Raw genomic sequence first — 24934 nt, 5'->3', positions numbered from 1 at the left:
CCAGGCTGAGCAGTCACCACAGAGATCCAGTGGTTTGCCAAGCCTTAAATATTTACTCCCTGGCTTTTTATAGAAGTTTGCGGACACACGTAGTTAGGTCATCAAAGATCTAATGGTCAATTTTTGGGAGATCTTTCCTTCCTTTTCCCATTTTTTTTTTCTAATTAAAATTTTTATTGAAAGTTGAATTTCAGAGCAATATCTCTGAAGACATTTTCACTACAATTTAGGCTTCCAAATTAAATTTAAAATTCAACTGCCCATGTTACTGTTTATTTGAAAAACTCAACAAAGATGACAAGATGATTAAGGCCTGTATTTCAGATGGTTAAATTTACATATGCCCAGGCAACAGTAACTCCGTCATAATTCACTCCTCTGCCTAGAAGACAGTAGGTTGTTTTGATGTTGGATACTTTAAAAGGTGGAATTTTGGTTTCCCTTGGTTTATAGTTGGTTTCTTACGTTGGTTTCTCTATTCTCTTCCTGTGTTTTGTCACCTTGTTCTTCCTCTTTATCTGTAACCTCATCTGTGTAGCTGGCAGCCTCACCCCTGGAGAGGGACCCTGTTTCCTCCCGCTCATGTTTGTTCCTTATTGTCACTGTCACTCTCTTACTCCTATCAAGTAGTGTGGATTTGAAGATCTGCCCACTCGATGGGGTTTTCTTTGTCTGCTCACCTGATGAGCCTGGAGAGAGATTTGGGAGTCCAGGAGATGTTTAGGACTGGCCTCCGTGGGGTTGTGCTTGGGACCACAGAGAGCGGTGCAAAGGGACCCGGGACCCTGCTTCAAGGAAACTCTTGGCTTGTTAACATTCCGGTTATGCCAAGAGCTGGAACAACAGACAAAGCCCAGGGAGTGCAGGAGGCAGGCTGAGAGTCAGGGAAGCGACTCAGCAAGAGGGAGAAATTGTTCAGGTGAGGCCAGGCCTTAACTGGGTTCCCAACACTCAGAAACATGGAGAAAGGCTGTAGAGGTTGGGATGTTGCCTCTCCAGATGTCACCACCACCCTCTGATGACAAGGCCAAGGGACTTTATTGTTCACGCTGTGGGGGAAATGCCACCACCATGGGGCAGTGTCTCTCAGCCAGGAGGACAGCGTCTGGAAACGAGAATTAGAACTTTGGTTGACAATACAGGGACTTGATTGAGATCAAGAGACAATGGCTCAGGACTGGTAGAAACAAGGCAAGGACTTTGAGACAAGGCATTTAACAAATTTTAGGGTGCACACTGTGTGTTGATGGCTTCCATTAAAGAGCTGATGGATATTTCAGGAAGCTTCTGTAAGGAGCCGTCAAGCCATTTCTGGGGTGGGGAGTCTGGAATTTTAAAGTAATGTTAATGAGGGTCGTTGAATAGTAAATCTGTGTTAATGGAGATAGTAAGCTCTGTGTGTGTGGGTGTGTGTGTGTGAGACAGAGAGAGAGAGAGAGAGAGAGAAGTGTTAGTTTTAGTTAGTTAGTTTTGGTTCTAAGGTCTTTGAGCCTGAGTTAGCCAAGGACTGATCCCTGACCCAGATGGGAGATTTAGAAGGGGCTCTGGAATTCCACCAGGCTGAGGAGAAATGTCAAACCAAGGCCACCTTGAAGTTGGCATCGAATTGTTTGTTCTCCTTCCAGGCAAGAGGGATTGAGTTACTGAAGGTCCCAGGGAGTCTGTGAACCCAGAAGGCTCGGCCAAGCAAGGCCGGCAGCCCTGGTGACATTAGGATAAGAAATCCGAGCATGCTGCTGCTGCTTTGGTTACTGACGGATGGATGAGTGAGGAGCTGGTATTCGTTGATGTCTAGCCTGTCAGGACTGGACCTTTCCGGCGCCTCTCAAAACCTACACCAAGCTTTGCAGGTCAGAACGGTCTGAGGCCATCAAGGCGAGCGAGTGTAGCCGCTGCCCCCTTGCTGCCCCCTCCTCAGTTCCCTCTTTAGCAGGATCTCATCTTGTTGAGCTGATGTCACTGGGTTTTGGTCTTTGCCTTCAGCTTTGGTTTCAGCTTCAGTGAAATAAAACCATAAAATCTGCAGCCACTGACTTTCTTAGCTTTGATTTTGCAGTGCACATGCCATTGTTTGTGCTATGAGAAGTGGACCTTTTTTCTTCCCCTGTGAAGTTGGATTTGACCTAAAGTTAGACTACTTCACAACCTCAGAGTTGACATTCCCAGGGGGTGGATCTCTGAAATTTCACGGGGGTCCCATTTTGCACCTGTGTTAACAAGGCGGTGATACCCCTGATTGTAGAAGCCAAACGCCACAAGAAATGAAATGCGTGCTTTTTTTTTTTTTTTTTGGTTTTTAAACACCACACATGGTTGATGTTGTGCTTCAGAAGAAGTGTTTAGAGCTGACTTGAAACTTATGTAATTAGTGTTCAATTAGTTCAAAGGCTGGTGGCCGTCACTGGCCGTGCTTTGCTCTTGTGTTGAGGGTGTGGGAACCTTGCAGGGCAGAGGGAGCTGCTTTGGGACTTTGTTGTTGGTGTTTTTGTCATGTACAGCTTTGAGACATCTTCTCATATGTGCCCTTCATTAAAATTAGATATGGAAAAAACAGCTAAAACTTGTTCTTCCCAAGTCTGATGAAGGTTCTCCATCAGTGCCTCCCAGTGTGAGAAAAGTTAAAGCAGTGATAAGCGTGATATACAAGCGCTGAGGCTGGGAGTCCTGTGTTGCTTTCAGGGTTCGTTCAGTTTCTTTTGGAGCCTGATGATACTAATAGAAAGTGAAGGTTGGCATCGATTGTGTGTTTAAAGACTAAAGTTCTGTTTTGCGTCACGTGGAAAAGGGGAGAAAATGACTCTCGGTGTCTCCTGTGTGTCACGCGCTGTGCTAAGCTCGTTTTAGTGCTCAGTGTACCAAGAAAGATGCTGAAATCCGTCCAGTGTCTGGTCCCTGGTAAGTCTGTAGCACAGGGTCACTCAGGGAGCGCTCTCGGCATTTTGAGCAGGAAAGTTCTGCCGTGACTTTTGGGGCGTGTGGCACCCCTGCCCCCTCCCACTCAGCGCCAGCCGTTCTGCAGTCATTGTAAACGTCAAATCCATCCACTGCCGGTTCAGACGTCCTTTGCTGGAGGCTGTCCTGCCTCTTGGCGCTGGCAACAGGCTCTGATAAACACTGTTGAATGCTTTCTAGAGAGCAGGTACGTGCCTTCCATCTCTGGGAACCTGCCTCTGTTGTAATAGGGTAGAAGATTCTGGAAGTCACTTTTGTGTTTTTATTACCTGAGATTTGCATCACATTTTATGCTTGTGAAATAACAAGTACTTATCCTATACTATATAATTGGAGTACAGTTCTCCTTTTCGTTGATTAAAAAGGAATATATTCCATATTTAATGGCTTCATTTTACTCACCTTTTAAGCATTATGTTATCGTCCACAGTAGTCAAGAACATAATATACATTTATACATATACATACATAATATACATTTATATTCCATCATTATATTTGCTGCTTCCCTTTCAACGCATCATTTTTCTAAGACAAGATTTTATGGTAGGAATTTACAGAAATGCTGACTACAACAAGTAGCTTGAAATCAACTTCTCCCTAAATGTTAGCAGTTCTACATAGAGTTGACTGTCAAAGAATATAAAAACATTTTATCTTTTTCAGTGTTAAATTTAACCATTTTCTTGGCAAACCTAAACTGATAACGGAGGTATTATTTTTACTGAATCTTCAGCCATGTTGTCCTAATAGACTATAATGATTTGTGTAGAGTTTGTGTCATAAACAGACTCTCTTGCGCCTCAGTGAGAAAAAAGGGACCCTGATTCAACAGATCCATCAGTGAACATCACAGATAGAATGGTCCTTGCTTTCACACTAGTACAGATGAACATAAGAAATAAGTAAATTACAAGTTGGGTTGGAAGATGGTAAGTGCTATGGAGAAAAATAAGTTGGGAAGGAGCACAGGAGTGCCAGGGTTTTGGTTGGACATATGATTTTATACTCTCTATTTTTTTTTTTTATTTTAAATTATGTGGTTCAGGAAGCTTTCCTGAGAAGGCAGCTCTTCAGCAAAGACCTGAAGGAGAAATGAATTCTTATTGAGCTCCTATTATGCCCCAGGTACTGTTTTAAGAGCCAGAATGGCTAGGTATAAACTCTGTAATCTGCAAAAAATAATTTACATGGCCAGAGGATGGGCATGTAATATGTTTAATGTCGATATTTTAAAAAATCTTTTTGAAGTAAGGGCACCGATTTTGGTAAGTAGGATTGCAATGGGGGAGTTTTTTGTTTTGTTTTTTTTAAGGAGATGACTACACAGAGTGATAGGAAATAGCAGAAAGAAAATAGAAAAATAAGCCAAAGCATGGGATGAGTTTTGTGTCCAAGTCCAGCAGTCCTTACAGAGTATTACTTCTTCCCAGCTGGTGGCATCTTGATGGTAACAAGGATCCTCCTGGGATGACAGTGACAAAGCAGGAGCGATTGCTTCAAATTAAAGGATGGCTTTTGTGAGGGATGCTTAAGGAACAGTGGACCGGAATCCAGAGAACAGGAGTTGGTTCCTGCCTCTGATGCTGACCTGTGACCCTGTGACCTTGGGCAGGCTGCTTTAGTTCCTCCATGTATCAGCTCGACTGTTTATTTGTTTGCCATGCAATTTATGCTCATCATCTTGCTTAGCGAGATAAGTTGTAAAACAGGAGGGGCATGAACTTCACAAGATCACCAGTGAAGTCCTTTTCTAGTTCTTGAGTTCCTTTCTCCTTCATTTGTCCAAGGAGACACTGCTTGTCTATAGCTTACAAACTGAAGCCAGGCCACAACACAGGGTTACTGGTTTGTCACAGCTTCAGCCATGGAGCAGGGCTGGCTCTAGAACTCCCAGTTTTTCTCCTCCTCCTGTCACCCTACACACGGTGTTAAGGAAGTCGCGGGCTCTCGTAGCATTTTGGGGTCAGAGTGGGTCGGCACTGGCCTCGGTCTGATCTCACCTCCACAAATGCCAGCCCCAGATGTCACTTCTATTTCTTGAACTTCGAATAGGACTGCCAGGGAGTTAGGGATGGATTGCAGCTGGAAGGAAAGCATGGAATTAACCTTGCTCTGAGGCAAAGCCACACGCTTCCACCATCTCAGATAACCTTCCGTGGTCCAAGGACCTTAAAGTTGGTCACAAGACTTCTATACTTTTAGTATATTTCTTATTACCTTCCGAAGATCTGTAAACTGATACACCCAGGTGGCCCCGATGGTCCCTTTCAGCTCTAAAGTTCTAAAACCCTCTTGTGATCAGAGCTCTAGAGGCATGCCTTTGCGTGGATGGACCCAGGTAGATTTCACCCGGGCCTGCATCATCCCAGGAGGGCTGTACGCCGAGCACCCTCCGAGCTGTCTCCCACGCTGCTGGCAGTCTGGGTGGTGATGCTGTCTCTCACCACTTCCCCCGCACTTTCATCCACTCCGGTAGTTGAAGTGCTGGCTCCCCGCCTGTGGGAGAGAGGACTTCGACCCTCACCTTCTCGCTGTCTTCCCGATCCACAGATGATGACTCAGGTGGAGGGACAGCAGAAGAACCTGGTACATGCCATCGAGTCTCTGCCGGGGTCCGGGCCCCTCACTGCCTTGGACCAGGACCTGCTGCTCCTGAAAGCTACCTCTGCTGCCACCCTCAGCTGCCTTGGGGAGTGCCTGAGCCTGCTCCAGCAGAGCCTGCACCAGGCCAGTCAGCCCAGCCACAGGCCCGGGGCCTCGGGTAAGACCTCCGGGGGCCCGCCCGGGGCTGCAAGTGCGCGCTCTCCGATGTACGCATGCGTGTGTCTGTCTGCCATCGCCTTCCTCCTTTAAATCCATCCATCTCGCCTTTTATCCAAGCGCTTCTCCATTTACCCCTTCTTCCTTCCCCACCTCGCTTGGGCTATATTTTTATTTGTTTTACCCATTAGCAATTGCCATCCTGTGCACAATTTAACGTGTTTCCATGAATACTCTGAAACTACTTTGAGACGTGCTGGCACCCCGTTCTCCGTCGCATTCCGTTTGTGAATTTTGCACTCAGTGTTGTGTTTGCAAGACTCATTGCTATGCAGCCTCTAGTCCACTTTTTCTTTTTTTTTTTTTTTTTTTTTGCGGTACGCGGGCCTCTCACTGTTGTGGCCTCTCCCGTTGCGGAGCACAGGCTCCGGACGCGCAGGCTCAGCGGCCATGGCTCACGGGCCCAGCCGCTCCGCGGCATGTGGGATCTTCCCGGTCCAGGGCACGAACCCATGTCCCCTGCATCGGCAGGCGGGCTCTCAACCACTGCGCCACCAGGGAAGCCCTAGTCCACTATTTCTAACTGTGCCTGTGGAGTGTGTCCCCCAACACTTGGCTCCACACCTTCTCCTGATGGACACCTGCCTTACCTCCTGCTCTCTGGACACCTGCTCCCCCCATCCCTTTCCTGTCCCCTCAGGGCCCGGTGTGAGAATTTCTCTGGAATACAGAGCAGAAGCATTTCCAGTTCTTTATCAAGAAGCTAGAGATAATAATAACCCCCCTTAAGATGCTCCAATCCTTTTGAAGTGTTTAATCGATAAGCAGATAGAAAGATATTAGGGAAGATTAAATTAAATGATAAAGGTGAAAATGGCTTGAGATTGGTGATGTCATATAGAATTGTAAAGTATTAGAAATAAGAGACAAATTGAAGCCTCATGGAGCTTTGTTGCCCAGGGCTCAATTAATTAATGAGAAATGAGGCAGTTCAGGTGATGGAAAGTATAGCTGGGTTATGACAGATAGTCTGTATTTCACGCTTCCCACAAGTCGCCTTTGCCTTCCTCTTTCACCAAGGTTAAAAGCGGGATGTTGGTTTCCTACAGTAAACCGTATAAGGGTAATTCGGGTTTCTTTCTGTAATACCCACCATCATGTACTAAGCTCTGATTCTGTCAGCATTTGGCTTTTGCTACACATTTTCTGAAATCTTCACCAGGTAGATATTATTATGCCCATCATGTGGGTGAGATGCTGAGGCTCAAAGGGGTTTAATGACCTGCCCGAGGCCACCCAGCTACGGCAGAGCCACGTCCAGAGGTGGGCTCTTCCCACTGTGGCAGGTGCCTGGGGTCCTTTGTTCAGTCCAGAATGGAACACCCAGCGGACTCTGGGTTCCCCAAACTGGGGCCAGGGACACTGTCCTGCTCACATCATAATTTTCTCAGGGCAGGTCTATCTTCTTTACTTTTTTTTGGAAATAATTTGAGATGTCTAGAAAAGTAACAAGCATAGCATGAAAAATCCTCATATCTCCAAATACTCTGAATGCCAACATTTTCTGACATTTGCTTCATTATCTTCTGTCTGTATGTATAAGCCTATTATAATATTCTAACCACTTAAGAGTAAGTTGCAGACTTGATATATATCTTTACTCTTAAATACCTCAGTGTAAATTTCATTAAAAGAAAGAAAAAAAAAAAGGACACTCTCCTATGTAATAACAGCGCAGTGGTCAAACTCAGTAAATTAACATGAATACAGTCCTCTTCCTAATCCGCAGACCTTACTAAATTTTGCTGGTGGCTCCATCAATGTCCTCTGTAACAAAAGGAAAAACATTCAGGTACAGGATACAGGCTGGGAGGGGCATGTGTGTCGAGGCACCGAGTGAAGGCACCCAATCTGCTTTTCTCCTTCCTTCTTCCTTCTCCACTTGAAAAGTGGGACTCTGATGCTGAGTCTCCCTGACTTCTCCTGATCTGGATGGAGCCTCGGTGAGTGCGTCGGGGCTTGGGCGCACAAATCAGCGTTAGACCGGATGCTTCTCAAGATTCCTAGGATCCCTCTCACACCAGATTGTATGTCCAGCCTCTGGAACAGGCTCATTCCGAGAATGAGTGGATAGAAGCTTGACCCATTTTCTTATTCCTAAAATTCATCCTTTACATTTTTCTTCAGGGTGGCTTTCTAGCAAATTTCTAATTTTTGTTCCTGATTTTCATTGTGTCTCTGGGGTTTTTAAGGGGTTTTTAAGCTCGCGGTGGAATTTCAGATGTGATGACAGGTGGAAATGAGGACTATTGGGGTGGGAGGAGGGGGAGACCGAGCAGTGTCGCCAACACTATGCCACCCACCATGCTGCCTTCTGCAGCTCTTCACTGTCCCACCCCTGGCCTGGCCCCGTTTGTCCATCCTCCCTTCCTTTTAGCCATTTTTTTTTTTAAACATCTTTATTGGAGTATAACTGCTTTACAATGGTGTGTTAGTTTCTGCTTTATAACAAAGTGAATCAGCTATACGTATACATATATCCCCATATCTCCTCCCTCTTGCGTCTCCCTCTCACCCTCCCTATCCCACCCCTCTAGGTGGTCACAAAGCACCGAGCTGATCTCCATGTGTTTTTAGCCATTTTTACCAAAGAACTTGGCTGAAGGTTGGAGAATAGAGCATGAAGCATCATAAGAGTTATTTTGTTTCTTTGTCTTCTTAACCCTTCCCAAAGTTACATTCCATATAACACAACCCCTTAGGTTTTAAAACATTCTGCATGTGTCTTTTAAATCTGTGCCACATGCAGTGGTTAAGAACCCGCCTGCCAATGCAGGGGACACGGGTTCGATCCCTGGTCCGGGAAGATCCCACATGCCGCGGAGCAACTAAGCCTGTGTGCCACAACTACTGAGCCCGCGTGCCACAACTACTGAAGCCCGCGTGCCTAGAGCCAGTGCTCTGCAACAAGAGAAGCCACCACAATGAGAAGCTTGTGCACCGCAAGGAAGAGTAGCCCCCGCTAGCCACAACTAGAGAAAAGCCCGCGCACAGCAACAAAGACCCAACGCAGCAAAAAAAATAATAATAATAATAAATAAATAAAGCTGTGCCACACATTTGGGGGAAGAAATGGAATTACTTCCTGCATCCAAAGCATCTCAGTTGCCTGCAGTTAAAATGGATTTCCAGACTCTCAAGCTAGCAGAATAAGAGAATCTGACAACCCTGGGAGTGTCACCACAAAATGTGTTTGTTTAGAATCTCAGGGCTCTTGAGGTTGATAGTGGCTGTAGCAGACTGACTCCCGCTGATAAAAACATAATGGTTATATCCAAGGAGTGCCAGGCTGGGTTGATGGAAATCAAAATCTCATTAAAGCCAACCTCTGTCGGGGTTTCCTCTAGATGTTCAAGGGGCCCGGGGCGGGGGGGTACAGATCCCCTAGCACAGCCGGTATCCATGGGCAGCGTTCTTGAAATTTCTATGCTTTCTGACTCCAGCACTGATTTTTTTTCCTTCTGCCTCTCTTCAGAATCAAAAATTAATTTGTGGTCTTGCAGCATTTCATCTTCTGTAGCCTCTCATTGCATCTTCTGGGGAATGTGTCGGCTCTGGAGCCTTTGTCTGCAAATGTTGCTCCCTGATCCTGATTTCATTTCAAACACGCAGAGCAACTGGACCAAGGTCCAGAATTACCTGAGCGTTCACCTGCTCCCACCTATGCATTTCAGGCTCTGGGCCTGTCTCTGATGTTACCTCTAAGATACGCGGGACTGAAATGCTTTTTAACTTCTGTTTATGAAGAGGTTTATAGCTAAAATTAATAAAGTAGCTTGGCTTTTTGGTCAAGGCTTGTGTTATGCAGCTCTCCTCTGTCCTGTTGACTAGATCTCCTCCAACATCTTGATGGAGGCAGTTGATTGACGAGGTGGGGCAGGTGGGCATCCGGTTTCCTGAGTCTAGATGTGCGCCTCTGATTTTACGGGGAGAGGCAGGCAGGGCTGCTCCAGAGATGGCTGGGCTGCTTGGGAATCTGGGCTTGAGGGGGGTTCTGGAACCTTAAAGTGGTCTGGGGGCAGAGTAGTCTGCCGCCTGTGCTCCTGGCTAGCTCCTCAATTGCACCCTTGATGCGGGGAACTTGCTTCAAAGTCAGCGCAGACACCTGTGACCAGACCAGCACGTTCTAGTGCGAGGTCAGAGCTGAGTACCAACGAATGGTGGGTGCAGGGCACGTTGGGAGAGAACATTGGGGTCAGAGCTGCTGGAGCGAGGACGGCAGAGCCTCAGGGAATAGCCGGATGATGCCCATGCCCTTGGACATAAATCAGGGCCAGAGATCAAAACAAGTGTAATTGAAGAGAGGAGAACCGGAGGGGAATTTAATATGTGCTTCTTGACTTGCCCTTCCAATGACTTTTTCATTCTCTTTTAAGATTTGTGGGGATTGTCAGTTAATAAGCCAGTTGCATTGGTTCCTCCTATTTTGGGGTTTGGCCAACAGGGTCAAATCGGTGACACTATTATTATAGGTACTCTTCTTGGCTTTTCTGGCCCGTTGCCGTCTTCCTTCTGCTCTGCTTCGCTTTTTTCCAGAAACAGCTTCAGATTCTCAACCTTCATCTCTTTTCCCCACTCAGAGACTCTCTTTGCTTTGTTCTGTCTCTTATACCTTCTTTCTCAATACCTGCTGCTTCTGGTGAAAATGAGTCCCACATAAGTCACCTTCCCTTATTTTGTGATTAAAAGCCACGATAAAAATGTGACGATTCCTTCAGTAAACAGCATATGGAGAAAATGGAAAAGCTAGCATTGCAGACTATTTCAGAGGGTAGTTTTTTTTTTTTACAACTGTATAAACAGATTGTTTGAGTGGCAGTTCCTCTGTAAAGAAAGCAGTTAGATCCTAGCATCCCAGCTTTTCATCATAAATATGCCTATGTTTTTCCCATGTTTGTAAATGTCAGTCTTATTCCATTTGGGAAAAACCCTCTCAGGTTGACTGAACCTGGGAGACGTGAATTCACTGTGTTACAGGAAGAGGCAGGGGACCTTCCAGGGACCTTCACCTGTCAGTGGCCTCTGAGCAGAGGTGTCACAGCCCTGGCACGGGCACTGCAGCTCCCAGCACTCAAGCAGGGTGTAAACCGAGGCTAAGGACAGAGGAAGACAGTTCCACGGTCAAACCTTAAAGCCCACAGTTAAATCTTCTGTAGCTTTCTTTCTGCTTCTGGTTGGTTCAAGGAACCAGAAACCCTTTTTTTCCTTCTTCCTGGCATTCTTCTATCTACTTAGGCATGTTGTTTGAGGAGATGCAGGCGTGTGTCAAAGCCTGGTTTAAGGACTGGGTTTGCCGTTCGGTGGACATCCGATCCTTTGTCTTCCTCCTCTCTTCTGTTGGATCATCTCTGATGGTCTCCTGCTCACAAAGGTTAAGGTGGACCAGAAATTGGAAGGTAATTAACATGCAGTTACCTGATTGACCACCAGCCAGCAGCCACATGGTAATATTTGATCCCAGTCTTCTTTGCATTTGTACTTGCTGGTGTGTTTGTGATCTTCTGAGTCACTTTCTATAAGTGAGGCATATTTTCTCACCTGTCAAACACATCAACAGTAACACACACCATTAGCCTTTGTGCCACTAAGAAAAAGCTGCCAATTAAACTATGACACGCCATTGAGTGTAAGATGAACTCTAACTTCAGAGTTGTTAAAATGTGAAAATTGGTGTGTCTTCCGATTAATGAAATATGGTTTAGACTTGCATTTTGCTTTATGACACAATCTTGAGAATCTATTTTTCAAAAGAATAACGCAGTCCATTTATTTTTTCCCTTACACTGGTGGTTGTTTTTCTGTTGGTCTCTGTTACACTTTTTTTAAAAAAAATAAATTTATTTATTTATTTGTGGCTGCGTTGGGTCTTTCTCTACTTGAGGCGAATGGAGGCTACTCGTCATTGTGGTGCGTGCGCTTATCATTGTGGTGGCTTCTCTTGTTGTGGAGCATGGGCTCTAGGTGTGCAGGCTTCAGTAGGTGTGGAGAGTGGGCTTCAGCAGTTGTGGCTCGCGGGCTTAGTTGCTCTGCGGCATGTGGGATCTTCCCGGGCCAGGGCTCGAACACGTGTCCCCTGCATTGGCAGGCAGATTCTTAACCACTGTGCCACCAGGGAAGTCCCTCTGTTATGCTTTTTGTTTTCATGTTTCTATGCTGCTTTTCTTGTTTCCTCTTATTTTGCTACACAGATTGTATTCCCTTTTCTTTAGTGTTTTGGGAAAAAATATGTACATAAATTCTAGTAGTAGTTACAATGCATTGTTCATAAGCATTCTTTAACTTGTGTTTTTCTAATCATCAAAATCAAGAATGACACTGTGTCTTCACTCTCTCCTTTAGTGCTGAAGACTTAGAATACTTTAACTTCCTTTGTTTCTCAGATAGACTTCCCAATTTTTGGTAATATAATATGGGGGCTATTGTTATTAGTATTTAAATATTAATTGAATACTTAATAATGTGTGATAATGATTAAATCTCTTTAAAAGAATTTTAACTTCATAGTTGTGTAATCACGTTTATAAAAAGTATTTAGGGGCTTCCCTGGTGGCACAGTGGTTGAGAGTCCGCCTGCCGATGCAGGGGACACGGGTTCGTGCCCCGGTCCGGGAAGATCCCACATGCCACGGAGCGGCTGGGCCTGTGAGCCATGGCCGCTGGGCCTGCGTGTCCGGAGCCTGTGCTCCGCAACGGGAGAGGCCACAACAGTGAGAGGCCCGTGTACCGCAAAACAAACAAACAAACAAAGAAACAAACAAAAAGAAGTATTTAAATTCAGTTCTAGGACTGGGACAGGATGAAATGAAGTGAGGCACCCACCGTGAGCACACATTTGAGGGTGCCAAAGTAATTAAGGTAAATGCTATTTTAATGCAATATTTTTAAACCAAAATTATTGCAAAAAATCCAGGATGAACAAAATATCAAAACCTTAAATAAAAACAGGATTAGATAGTGTGAGGCAGGTGAGACTGAGTCCTTTAAGACATTTTTTGTTTTGGCATTAATTTTGATTTAAAAAATATTGCGTGAACATGTCATTTATCTTGACTACTGAGCGTTTTGGCGCCTCTTTAAATCTTACCCCTGGGCAAGTGTCTTTTTACCTCCCCTGAGTCCCAGCCTTGCTCAGCTCTATGTTCAACTGGGTTCATTGCTCATTGCCAATCCTTTTATACAGCTTCTCCAGTCTTGAGTTCTTAATTCTGCTTCTTTTCTTCATGTATTGGGGTATGTCCTCAAGTCGTTTTTTTCTCCCAGAAGGTAGACTATTTTCTGAGTCTCTGCAGCGCTGCTCAGAAGGCATACAGTGCAGAGTTTAAGAGTCTGGGCTCTGGAGCCAGGTGGCCTGGGTTTTCATCTCCCTTGTACCCTGACATTTACCAGCCCTTGTGCCTTTTTGTTTCTTTACCTGTCAAGTGGACATAACAATAGGACCTACCCATGGGTCGTCATTAGGATTAGATGAGTTCACGCACGTAAATTTTATATGGTAGTCCTTGTCACCTAGCAAGAGCTCAATAAATGCTGACTCTTTTTGGCAGAGGAAAGATAATTTGTCTGAAGATAAGCATTATCCCCCCAGGCCGCACCCACCTTCAAATCTGTAGACTTTTATTTGCATTATTCTCTTCATCTACTCACCTTCTGGTGTTCCGTGTTGCAGCAAAATCCAAGACTAGCTTGATTTCTTTTTTCCTTTAGGGCAGGTCTAACTTTTCTGCCTAAATGCTTGGAAAATTTTTTCTCATGATTTTTTTTTAATTAAAAAATGTTGCCAAACTTCATGAGCCAGGCAGTCATTATACTACTCTAGTTTTGTATGTGTTTGAAATTTCAGTGAGAAAAAGCCTAAGAAAATATCGCCAAGCTGTGTCTAGATGTGAGTCTTTTCCCATTGGCTTTGCTGGACTGAGGTGGGCTGTTTTCAGCAGAACCCAAAGCCCTCTCTTCCGCTCAGGCTGTGTTTCTTTACTTCTGTCACTGTTTATTGTTTCTGTCCCACTGATCTGATCTCTTTACTTTAGGGTCTCTGTTGTGTATCTTCTGCCTTATGTTCTGTCTCATTGCTGGTCTTGTGCCCTTTGCAGCTGCTCACTGGTAGAACTTCATCTTCTTGACACACTACTTACTCGACTTTCTACATTGTAGATTCTACTTTTTCCTCGTTTCAGTATTAACCTTAATTCTGCTAATGTTGACTTTGTTTCCTTATAATAATTCCTTTCTGCCTCTATCTCCTTCTTCACCTCAGTCTGTTTTCTTCTTCTGGCTCTCTGTTCTTGTTTCATAGCGGCTACTTTATTTTGTATTGTTGCAAGGATACACCTCTCCTGATGTTTTCTCTGACACCTTATGTTAGAAATTTCAGAGATATATTGTTCCTATAAGCCTTCTGAGTATCCTTCTGAGGATACTGTTTCTTTTCCCAAGCACTATATGGTCCTTTTTTTTTTTTTTTTTAAACTAGTGAAAACTTTTAAATTTAAAATTAGCCAGTTGGACTCAGTTTAGATGGCAGTTTTGTTGGCAACATCCAAAGCATCATAGTCAGGAGCCAGTCGAACATATGCCTTCTTCTCTCCATCAGGCCTGATCAGGGTGTTCACCTTAGCCACGTCAGTGTCATAGAGCTTCTTCACAGCCTATTTAATCTGGTGCTTGTTGGCCTTGGCATCCACAGTGAACACCAGTGTGTTGTTGTCTTCTGTTTTCTTCATGGCTGACTTGGTGGTTAGGGGGAACTTGATGATGGCATAGTGGTCAAGCTTGCGTCTCCTAGGGGTGCCCTTCCTGGGATATTTGGGCTGCCTCCTGAGGTGTAGTGTTTTGGGCCGTTGGAAGGTGGGTGACATCCGGATCTTCTTTTTTTTTTGTGGCCGTGGACACCTTTCAGCACTGCTTTCTTGGCCTTCAAAGCCTTTGCTTTGGCTTCGGCTTTGGGAGGGGCAGGGGCTGACAGAAGGAAAGAAAATGAGGGTGTGGGGGTGCTCACTACTGGTCTCGAGGCTGGAAGTGATTGATTTATACACTCGTTTTCATTCACTCTATATTAGAATTTTCCTCCTTTATCCTCACATGAGGCAGCTCTATCCAGACTCCCAAACCAGTGGTTGGTGATTAGAGCAGCTGGACTGGTCTGAGGCGGTCTTCTCTCCTGTCCTCCCTCACTGGTTCTTTGATGCTCTGAATCCATAGAATGCACAGAAAACTGCATTTCCCAGCATGCATTGCAACCCCCACCCTTCCTGTCCTGGTCTTTGTCTCAGGATGCTGTGTATCACAAGCAGGCCAGACTCTACTTCCTGCCCTATTGTCTGTCTTCTCGTTATCATCTCTGAATGATGGTGGTGTGGAGGGGAGGGAGGGACAGAGTTAAGGTATGGGAGTAATGGACGGAACATTGTCCTGATTGCCTAGGAGAGCAGATTTCATTTTTTCCCCTAGTGCTTTTTAAAGTTTTCCTAATTATTCTAGAGGACATTTACTACTTGCATAATAAAATAAAATGAAAAGAAAGTAGTACCCCTGTATCTATGAGACAGCTGCCCAGTATTTAAGATGTGAATCCAACTTCAGGTCTCTGAGGAGGAGTTGGTCAACAGGACAGGTAAGAAGTATCTTTCCACCTTTCTTAGGGAAGATTCAGGGTCTTGGAACCCTGGGTTGGTTTTCTTAATCCATCCCCATCCACCTTATTATTTATGGGGATTCTTCATAAGCCTGTCCTTAGCTCATCCTTCAGCCTTTGATTTTAGTGTTGTGAGTTTCTAATTTTTTTAAAATGACATCAAGGACTGATATATGGATGCCTTTTTGCCATTAAAAAGTTGTGGTAAAAATACAAATTAAAAAATTTTGGATTGGTTCAAGATGGTGGAGTAGAAGGATGTGCTCTCACTCCCTCTTGCAAGAACACTGGAATCACAAATAACTGCTGAACAATCATCGACAGGAAGACACTGGAACTCACCAAAAAGGATACGCCACATCCAAAGACAAAGGAGAAGCCGCAATGAGACGGTAGGAGAGGCGCAATCACAATAAAATCAAATCCCATAACTACTGGGTGGGTGACTCACAAACTGGAGAACACATATATCACAGAAGTCCACCCACTGGATTGAAGGTTCTGAGCCCCATGTCAGGCTTCTGAACCAGGGGGTCCGGCAACGGGAGGAGGAATTCCTAGAGAATCAGACTTCGAAGGCTAGCAGGATTTGATTGCAGAACTTTGACAGGACTTGGGGAAGCAGAGACTCCACTCTTGGAGGGCACACACAAAGTAGTGTGCACATTGGGACCCAGGCGAAGGAGCAGTGACCCCATAGAGACTGAACCAGACCTACCTGCGAGTGTTGGAGGGTCTCCTGCAGAGGCGGGGGGTGGCTCTGTCTCACCATGAGGACAAGGACACTGGCAGCAGAAGTTCTGGGAAGTACTCCTTGGCGTGAGCCCTCCCAGAGTCCACCATTAGCCCCACCAAAGAGCCCAGGTAGGCTCCAGTGTTGGGTCACCTCAGGCCAAACAACCAACAGGGAGGGGACCCACCCCACCCATCAGAAGACAAGAGGATTAAGTTTTACTGAGCTCTGCCCACCAGAGCAACAGCCAGCTCTACCCACCACCAATCCCTCCTATCAGGAAACTTACACAAGCCTCTTAGATAGCCTCATCCACCAGAGGGCAGACAGCAGAAGCAAGAAGAACTACAGTCCTGCAGCCTGTGGTACAAAAACCACATTCACAGAAAGATAGACAAGATGAAAAGGCAGAGGGCTATGTACCAGATGAAGGAACAAGATAAAACCCCAGAAAAACAAATGAAGTGGAGATAGGCAACCTTCCAGAAAAAGAATTCAGAATAATAATAGTGAAGATGATCCAGGACCTTGGAAAAAGAATGGAGGCAAAGATCGAGAAGATGCAAGAAATGTTTCACAAAGATCTAGAAGAATTAAAGAACAAACAAACAGAGATGAACAACACAATAACTGAAATGAAAAATACACTAGAAGGAATCAATAGCAGAATAACTGAGGCAGAAGAACGGATAAGTGACCTGGAAGACAGAATGGGGGAATTCACTGCCGCAGAACAGAATAAAGAAAAAAGAATGAAAACAAATGAAGACAGCCTAAGAGACATCTGCAACAACATTAAACACAACAACATTCGCATTTTAGCGGCCCCAGAAGGAGAAGAAAGAGAGAAAGGACCTGAGAAAATATTTGAAGAGATTATAGTCAAAAACTTCCCTAACATGGGAAAGGAAATAGCCACCAAAGTACAGGAAGTGCAGAGAATCCCATACAGGATAAACCCAAGGAGAAACACACCGAGACACATAGTAATCAAATTGGCAAAAATTAAAGACAAAGAAAAATTATTGAAAGCAGCAAGAGAAAATACTTAAAGTGATGAAAGGGAAGAACCTACAACCAAGATTACTCTACCCAGCAAGGATCTCATTCAGATTCGATGGAGAAATCAAAAGCTTTACAGACAAGCAAAAGCTAAGAGAATCCAGCACCACCAAACCAGCTCTACAACAAATGCTAAAGGAACTTCTCTAAGTGGGAAACACAAGAGAAGAAAAGGACCTAGAAAAACAAACCCAAAACAATTAAGAAAATGGTAATAGGAACATACATATCGATAATTACCTTAAATGTGAATGGGTTAAAGGCTCCAACCAAAAGACACAGGCTTGCTGAGTGGATACAAAAACAAGACCCATATATATGCCGTCTACAAGAGACCTACTTCAGACCTAGGGACACATGCAGACTGAAAGTGAGGGGCTGGAAAAAGATATTCCATGCAAATGGAAATCAAAAGAAAGCTGGAGTAGCAATACTCATATCAGATACAATAGGCTATAAAATAAAGAATGTTACAAGAGACAAGGAAGGACACTACGTAATGATCAAGGGATCAATCCAAGAAGAAGATATAACAATTATAAATATATATGCATCCAACATAGGAGCACTTCAATACATAAGGCAACTGCTAACAGCTGTAAAAGAGGAAATCGACAGTAACACAATCATAGTAGGAGACTTTAATGCCTCATTTACACCAATGGACAGATCATCCAAACAGAAAATTAATAAGGAAACAGAAGCTTTAAATGACACAATAGACCAGATAGATTTAATTGATATTTATAGGACATTCCATCCAAAAACAGCAGATTACACTTTCTTCTTAAGTGCGCACAGAACATTCTCCAGGATAGATCACATCTTGGGTCACAAATCAAGCCTCAGTAAATTTAAGAAAATTGAAATCATATCAAGCATCTTTTCTGACCACAACGCTTTGAGATTAGAAATCAATTACGAGGAAAAAAATGTAAAAAGCACAAACACATGGAGGCTAAACAATACGTTATTAAGTAACCAAGAGACCCCTGAAGAAATCAAAGAGGAAATCATAAAATACCTAGAGACAAATGACAATGAAAACACAATGATCCAAAACCTATGGGATGCAGCAAAAGCAGTTCTAAGAGGGAAGTTTATAGCTATACAAGCCTACCTCAAAAACAAGAAAAATCTCAAATAAACAATCTAACCTTGCACCTAAAGGAGCTAGAGAAAGAAGAACAAACAAAACCCAAAGTTAACAGAAGGAAAGAAATCATGAAGATCAGAGCAAAAATAAACGAAATAGAAACAATACAACAATAGCAACGATCAAAAAAACTAAAAGCTGGTTCTTTGAGGAGGTAAACAAAATTGATAAACCATTAGCCAGACTCATCAAGAAAAAGAGGGAGAGGACTCAAATAAATAAAATTAGAAATGAAAAAGGAGAAGTTACAACAGACACCGCAGAAATACAAAGCATCCTAAGAGACTACTACAAGCAACTCTACACCAATAAAATGGACAACCTGGAAGAAATGGACAAATTCTTAGAAAGGTATAACCTTCCAAGACTGAACCACGAAGAAATAGAAAAAATGAACAGACCAATCACAAGTAATGAAATTGAAACTGTGATTAAACATCTTCCAACAAACAAAAGTCCAGGAGCAGATGACTTCACAGGTGAATTCTATCAAACATTTAGAGAAGAGCTAACACCCATCCTTCTCAAACTCTTCCAAAAAATTGCAGAGGAAGGAACACTCCCAAACTCATTCTGTGAGGCCACCATCACCCTGATACCAAAACCAGACAAGATACTACAAAAAAAGAACATTACAGACCAATATCACTCATGAATATAGATGCAGAAATCCTCAACAAAATACTAGCAAACAGAATCTAACAACACATTAAAAGGATCATACACCATGATCAAGTGGGATTTATCCCGGGGATGCAAGGATTCTTCGATATACGCAAATAAATCAATGTGATACACCGTATTAACAACTTGAAGAAAAACCATATGATCATCTCAATAAATGCAGAAAAAGCTTTTGACAAAATTCAACACCCATTTATGATAAAGACTCTCCAGAAAGTGGGCATAGAGGGAACCTACCTCAACATAATAAAGGCCATATATGACAAACCCACAGCAAACATCATTCTCAATGGTGAAAAACGGAAAGCATTTCCTCTAAGATCAGGAACAAGTCAAGGATATCCACTCTCCCCACTATTATTCAACATAGTTTTGAAAGTCCCAGCCATGGCAATCAGAGAAGAAAAAGAAGTAACAGGAATACAAACTGGAATAGAAGAAGTAAAACTGTCACTGTTTGCAGATGACATCTGATAGGCAGATGACATAGAGAATCCTAAAGATGCCACCAGAAAACTACTAGAGCTAATCAATGAATTTGGTAAAGTTGCAGGATACAAAATAAATGCACAGAAATCTCTTGCATTCCTATACACTAGTGATGAAAAATCTGAAAGGGAAGTTAACGAAACACTCCCATTTACCGTTGCAAGAAAAAGAATAAAATACCTAGGAATAAACGTACCTAGGGAGACAAAAGACCTGTATGCAGAATACTATAAGACACTGATGAAAGAAATTAAAGATGATACCAACAGATGGAGAGATATACCATGTTCTTGGATTGGAAGAATCAATATTGTGAAAATGACTATACTACCCAAAGCAATCCACAGATTCAGTGCAATCCCTATCAAATTACCAATGGCATTTTTTACGGAACTAGAACAAAAAATCTTAAAATTTGTATGGAGACACAAAAGACCCCGAATAGCCAAAGCAGTCTTGAGGGAAGGAAACGGAGCTGGAGGAATCAGACTCCCTGACTTCAGACTATACTACAAAGCTACAGTAATCAAGACAATATGGTACTGGCACAAAACCAGAAATATAGATCGGTGGAACAAGGTAGAAAGCCCAGAGATAAACCCACACACCTATGGTCAACTAATCTATGACAAAGGAGGCAAGGATATACAATGGAGAAAAGACAGTCTCTTCAATAAGTGGTGCTGGGAAAACTGGATAGTTACATGTAAAAGAGTGAAATTAGAACACTCCCTAACACCATACACAAAAATGAGCTCAAAATGGATTCGAGACCTACATGTAAGACTGGACACTATAAAACTCTTAGAGGAAAACATAGGCAGAACACTCTTTGATATCAATCACAGCAAGATCTTTTTTCATCCACTTCCTAGAGTAATGGAAATAAAAACAAAAGTAAACAAATGGGACCTAATGATACTTAAAAGCTTTTGCACAGCAAAGGAAACCATAAACAAAAATGGGAGAAAATATTTGCAAACGAATCAACAAAGGATTAATCTCCAAAATATGTAAACAGCTCTTGCAGCTCAATATTAAAAATACAAACAACCCAATCTAATAGTGGGCAGAAGACCTAAATAGACACTTCTCCACAGAAAACATATAGATGGCCAAGAAGCACACGAAAAGCTGCTCAACATCACTAATTATTAGAGAAATGCAAATCAAAAGTACAATGAGGTATCATCTCACACCAGTTAGACTGGGCATCATCAGAAAATCTACAAACAACAAATGCTGGAGAGGGTGTGGAGAAAAGGGAACCCTCTTGCACTGTTGGTGGGAATGTAAATTGATACAGCCACTATGGAGACCAGTATGGAGGTTCCTTAAGAAACTAAAAATAGATTTACCATATGACCCAGCAATCCCACTACTGGGCATATACCCAGAGAAAACCATAAATCAGAAAGATACATGCACCCCAATGTTCATTGCAGCACTATTTACAATAGCCAGGTCATGGAAGCAGCCTAAATGCCAATCGACAGACAAATGGATAAAGAAGATGTGGTACGTATATACAATGGAATATTAATCAGCCATAAAAAGGAATGAAATTGGGTCATTTGTAGAGACGTGGATGGATCTAGAGACTGTCATACAGAGTGAAGTAAGTCAGAAAGAGAAAAACAAATATCGTATATTAACGCATGTACGTGTAACCTAGAAAAATTGTACAGATGAATCGGTTTGCAGGGCAGAAATTGAGACACAGATGTAGAAAACAAATGTATGGACACCAAGGGGGGAAAGCAGTGGGGCGTGGAGGTGGTGGTGTGATGAATTGGGAGATTGTGATTGACATGTATACACTGATGTGTATAAAATGAATGATTAGTAAGAACCTGCTGTATAAAAAAATAAAATTCAAAAAAAAATTGGGGGTCCTAACCATTTTTAAGTATACAACTCAGTAGTGTTAAATACATTCATATTATTATACAACCAATCTCCAGAACCCTTTTCGTCATGCAAAACTGAACCTCTATACCCATCAAATAACTCTTCCCCCCGCCCCCTTTTCCCCACTTTGTCCCCAGCCCTTCTCCACCTTGGACATACAGCCTTTTTGAAACATACACTCTTCTTGAAATTGACCATCTCTGAAAGTCTTAATGGTCATCCATTCATTCAGCACAGATTTAAGGAGCTCACACTCCTTACCAGACCCTGTTCTAGGTTCTGGGGATACAGCAGTGAGCAAGGGCAGTATTGTCCCTGTTTTTAAGGAGCTAATGTTCTAGAGAGAAGAGGAAGGCAGACAATAAACGAATGAACAGGGTGAGTTCAGAGAGTGCTAAGAGCCGTAAGACAGTAAAACGACAGCTGGGACAGGGGGTGCCTCTGGGGTGCTGCTTTGGCCAACGAAGTCCCCCGGGGCCTTTCTGAGCACGTGATCATTGAGCCGGCCCCTGGATTTACTCAGGAGATCTCCTCCTCCAGGTAGAGGAACTAGAGGATGGCAGTCTGAGCAGGGAAACAGCACACACAAAGGCTCTCGCCCCTTTGAAGAATGGGAAGAAAAAAAAAAAACCCCATTGTGAGCATCGGGAGAGAATGAGGAGATGCCAGGCAGCATCTGAGGTGCTGAAGGGCAGCTGAGTTCTAGTTCATGGGACGTTGTCTGCACTTGAGCCCACCTTTCCTTCATCACTCACTCCTGCGCTCAGACTGAGGACAGAAGCTCCAGATTCAGCTGAGTTTGAGGCCTATTTTTTTTCTAATGGCAGAATTGCTACAGGGTAAAGAAATCTACCTCTGATCACTCCTGTCCCCCTTAGCAAGCATATATACAACTATTCTGTAGTAACCCATTACTCTTGGAAAGATCAGTATTAGAGTTAGAAAGTTTTTCTTGTTGTTCCCAAGGGTTGAGGGAAAATTTTTTAAGTGCTTTATAAGGAATTCCCTGGTGGTCCAGTGGTTAGGACTCTGCATGTTCACTGATGAGGGCCCGGGTTTGATCCCTGGTTGGGAAACAGATCCCTAAAGCCGTGTGGCATGGCCAAATAAAAAAAAAAAGAAAAAAGCTTTATTAACAGCAGTATGGTAGCTGGAATGGCATGACCGCATCCATCCTCCATGCCCACGTCCGTCCATGATGTGGCTTCCTGACTTCTGCCACCCGAATGGACTTCGGCCACATCTAATGGCCGATCACACGTGGCATGATCACACTGCAGGCGTCTTTTCTCAGCTGTGGTCATCGTATCAATGGGCATTCAGACTGCATTTCGAGCAGCCCATACCTGATACAATTTGACTTTTGTTTTTTATTGTAAATATTTATAAGTATTTTTGAAAAGTTAATAAAAATGAGAAAAACACCCTCAAGGAAGTACGGCACATGCGAATTGTTTTTATCCAGGGACAGGGAGAGACACAGCCTATGGTCATTATGCAGAAACTCGTTTATAAATAGGTGATCTGAATCTATACTTAAATCCACTGAATCAGCTTAAATCCTCTATGGTCCACTTAAAATTGGACCCACTTCAAGTCGGGTTTCTTCAACAGCATGGTATGGCTATTTCTTGAGCTCTAAATGTTGGATTTGGAAAATACTTGGCATCATTCTAGGTCTTTATTTCAGAAAGCATCCTGGGATGGCACGGGCCTAAGTCACACTCCACAGAGCAGCTGAAAAATGGGACACTTGGTTCTTTGCCATCGGCCAGCGCCAGCATAACCTGGGCCATTTTACCCAACTCCGTGGAGGATGAACAAACCTGCCCACCAGAGCCAGAGGTAAGCTCGCCAGCCTCTCTTCGCACCTTTCGTGGCTTGTGTTAGTGCTTGTTCAGAAGTAGAGTAATTATATTTGTAACTTGCTCACCGCTGGGTTTTAAGAGGAGACAAATTATAAGATGGAAGCATCGCCCAGGGAGACAAAATCAGCTCCGTGCACGCCTGGTGCTCCTGCTCTTGTGCCTGGCAGCTGCCGTGGGCGAACTGTGATCCAGCTGACGCGGAATCTCCCATTTTCATTGAAATGGGAGTCGTTTTCACGTCACGTGGGAGAAACTCTAACACACCCACTAACGTGACGCCTGTTGACATGATGGGAGTGGTTACAATATATTATGTCGCTCCCCTGAATATTGGCTTCTTCGTGTGGTTGTGCTAATAACATGAGCTCCTTCCTCCCATGCTTGATCCCCGCATGCTACACAACCGGGCCAGCCCAGGGGCAGTGGCTGGGACTCTTCCAGGCATTGCACTAGCCGAGGTCCAGGGAGGAGCAGCCCTGCAGACCTTCGGGGCTAGCCAGGCCCCCACAGGCTCCCTGGACCCAGTCATCTGCCCACACTATCTCCGTGACTAACTGCGCCTCTAAGTGGCAGCTGGAGGGAAGCCAAATGCAGCCTGCATTTTGTCAATTTCCCCGGGTGTCATGAGTGAATTTCTCTTTCTTGGTTGCACGTGTCCTGTTGACATGATCTCGTGAACTGGGCTGGGACCTACTTTAACCATGTGTTAGAGGTGGTTCTTCATTTGAATTGAAATCACTTTAGCCTGAAAATTGTGGAGCAAAATCTATTTTGTAAGGTTGCAAGTCCCAAGGCAGCTTCTTCAGTCAAATGGTCTTGGTTATCCATTGAAATGTTTCTCCAAGCTTCACGAGATTCTATTCTCCAAGGGCCGCTTGAGGGCTCAGGTCTTCCAGAGGCAGGATCGGCCTGCCTGCAAGTATTTCATCAGCATCTGTAAGGTGACTTTAAAGGGTATGAAACGATAGGGGATGTGAGATTTTGAAAGGTATTTGCCTCTGCCTGTACACCGAGTTTCAGGGGGAAAACACTTGTAGCTGACGTGTGGGTGCCTCGCAAGGTAAGTTGGCAACTGAGAAGATGTCGGAGCTTGCTGTCAGGTAGTTTTTTTGAGAGCCTCGGGTGGGGTCACGTTTGAGGAGGTCGTGCTTAGCTGCTAAGGGGTTGAGAATTCCAATCACCTCCATTCTGTTGGAAAAGAACCTTTGGGAGTTCACACCATAATACACATACCTAAATCTTGCTCTAGAAAGAAATTAAAAGAGAAGTTCTTAGATCTTTAGAAATAACTGTTTAGATCCTCATCCCTAGCAGCATCATGGGGAAACCCTAACAGAGGCTGTCACCTAATAAGCTTTTTTTTAAAAAAATGATTATTTATTTACTTAAGTGTAGTTGATTTATAATGTGTTAATTTGTACTGTACAGCAAAGTGATTTAGTTACACATATATATATAATTATTAAATATTCTTTTCCATTGTGGTTTATCACAGGATATTGAATATAGTTCCCTGTGCTATGCAGTAGGACCTTGTTGTTTATCCATTCCATACATAAAAGCTTACATCTGCTACCCCCATCCTCCCACTCCATCCCTCCCCTAACCCCCCTCCCCCTTGGCAA

General features: G+C 43.7%; 1 protein-coding gene and 1 pseudogene across 2 annotated transcripts in view; one reads left to right on the top strand and one right to left on the bottom strand.

Moving 5' to 3' along the window:
* The window catches only part of OSBPL10 (oxysterol binding protein like 10), a 282172-nt gene that overhangs the window by 193983 nt on the left and 63255 nt on the right, over window positions 1-24934 (top strand). For both annotated transcript variants that reach the window (XM_022553889.2, XM_089918971.1), the window contains 2 exons: window positions 5506-5716; window positions 23132-23286. In XM_022553889.2, the coding sequence (XP_022409597.1) occupies window positions 5506-5716; window positions 23132-23286 (366 nt within the window). The remainder of the gene's footprint in view (window positions 1-5505; window positions 5717-23131; window positions 23287-24934) is intronic.
* On the bottom strand, window positions 14229-22745 carry LOC115804021 (large ribosomal subunit protein uL23-like; annotated as a pseudogene).

Source organism: Delphinapterus leucas, chromosome 10 (assembly GCF_059928025.1).
Source record: "Delphinapterus leucas isolate spDelLeu-1000000601 "Yukka" chromosome 10, BTC_Dleu_Yukka2, whole genome shotgun sequence".
NCBI lineage: Eukaryota > Metazoa > Chordata > Mammalia > Artiodactyla > Monodontidae > Delphinapterus > Delphinapterus leucas.
The sequence above is the reverse complement of the archived record's forward strand: the minus strand, read 5'-3'. Positions and strand labels throughout refer to the sequence as shown.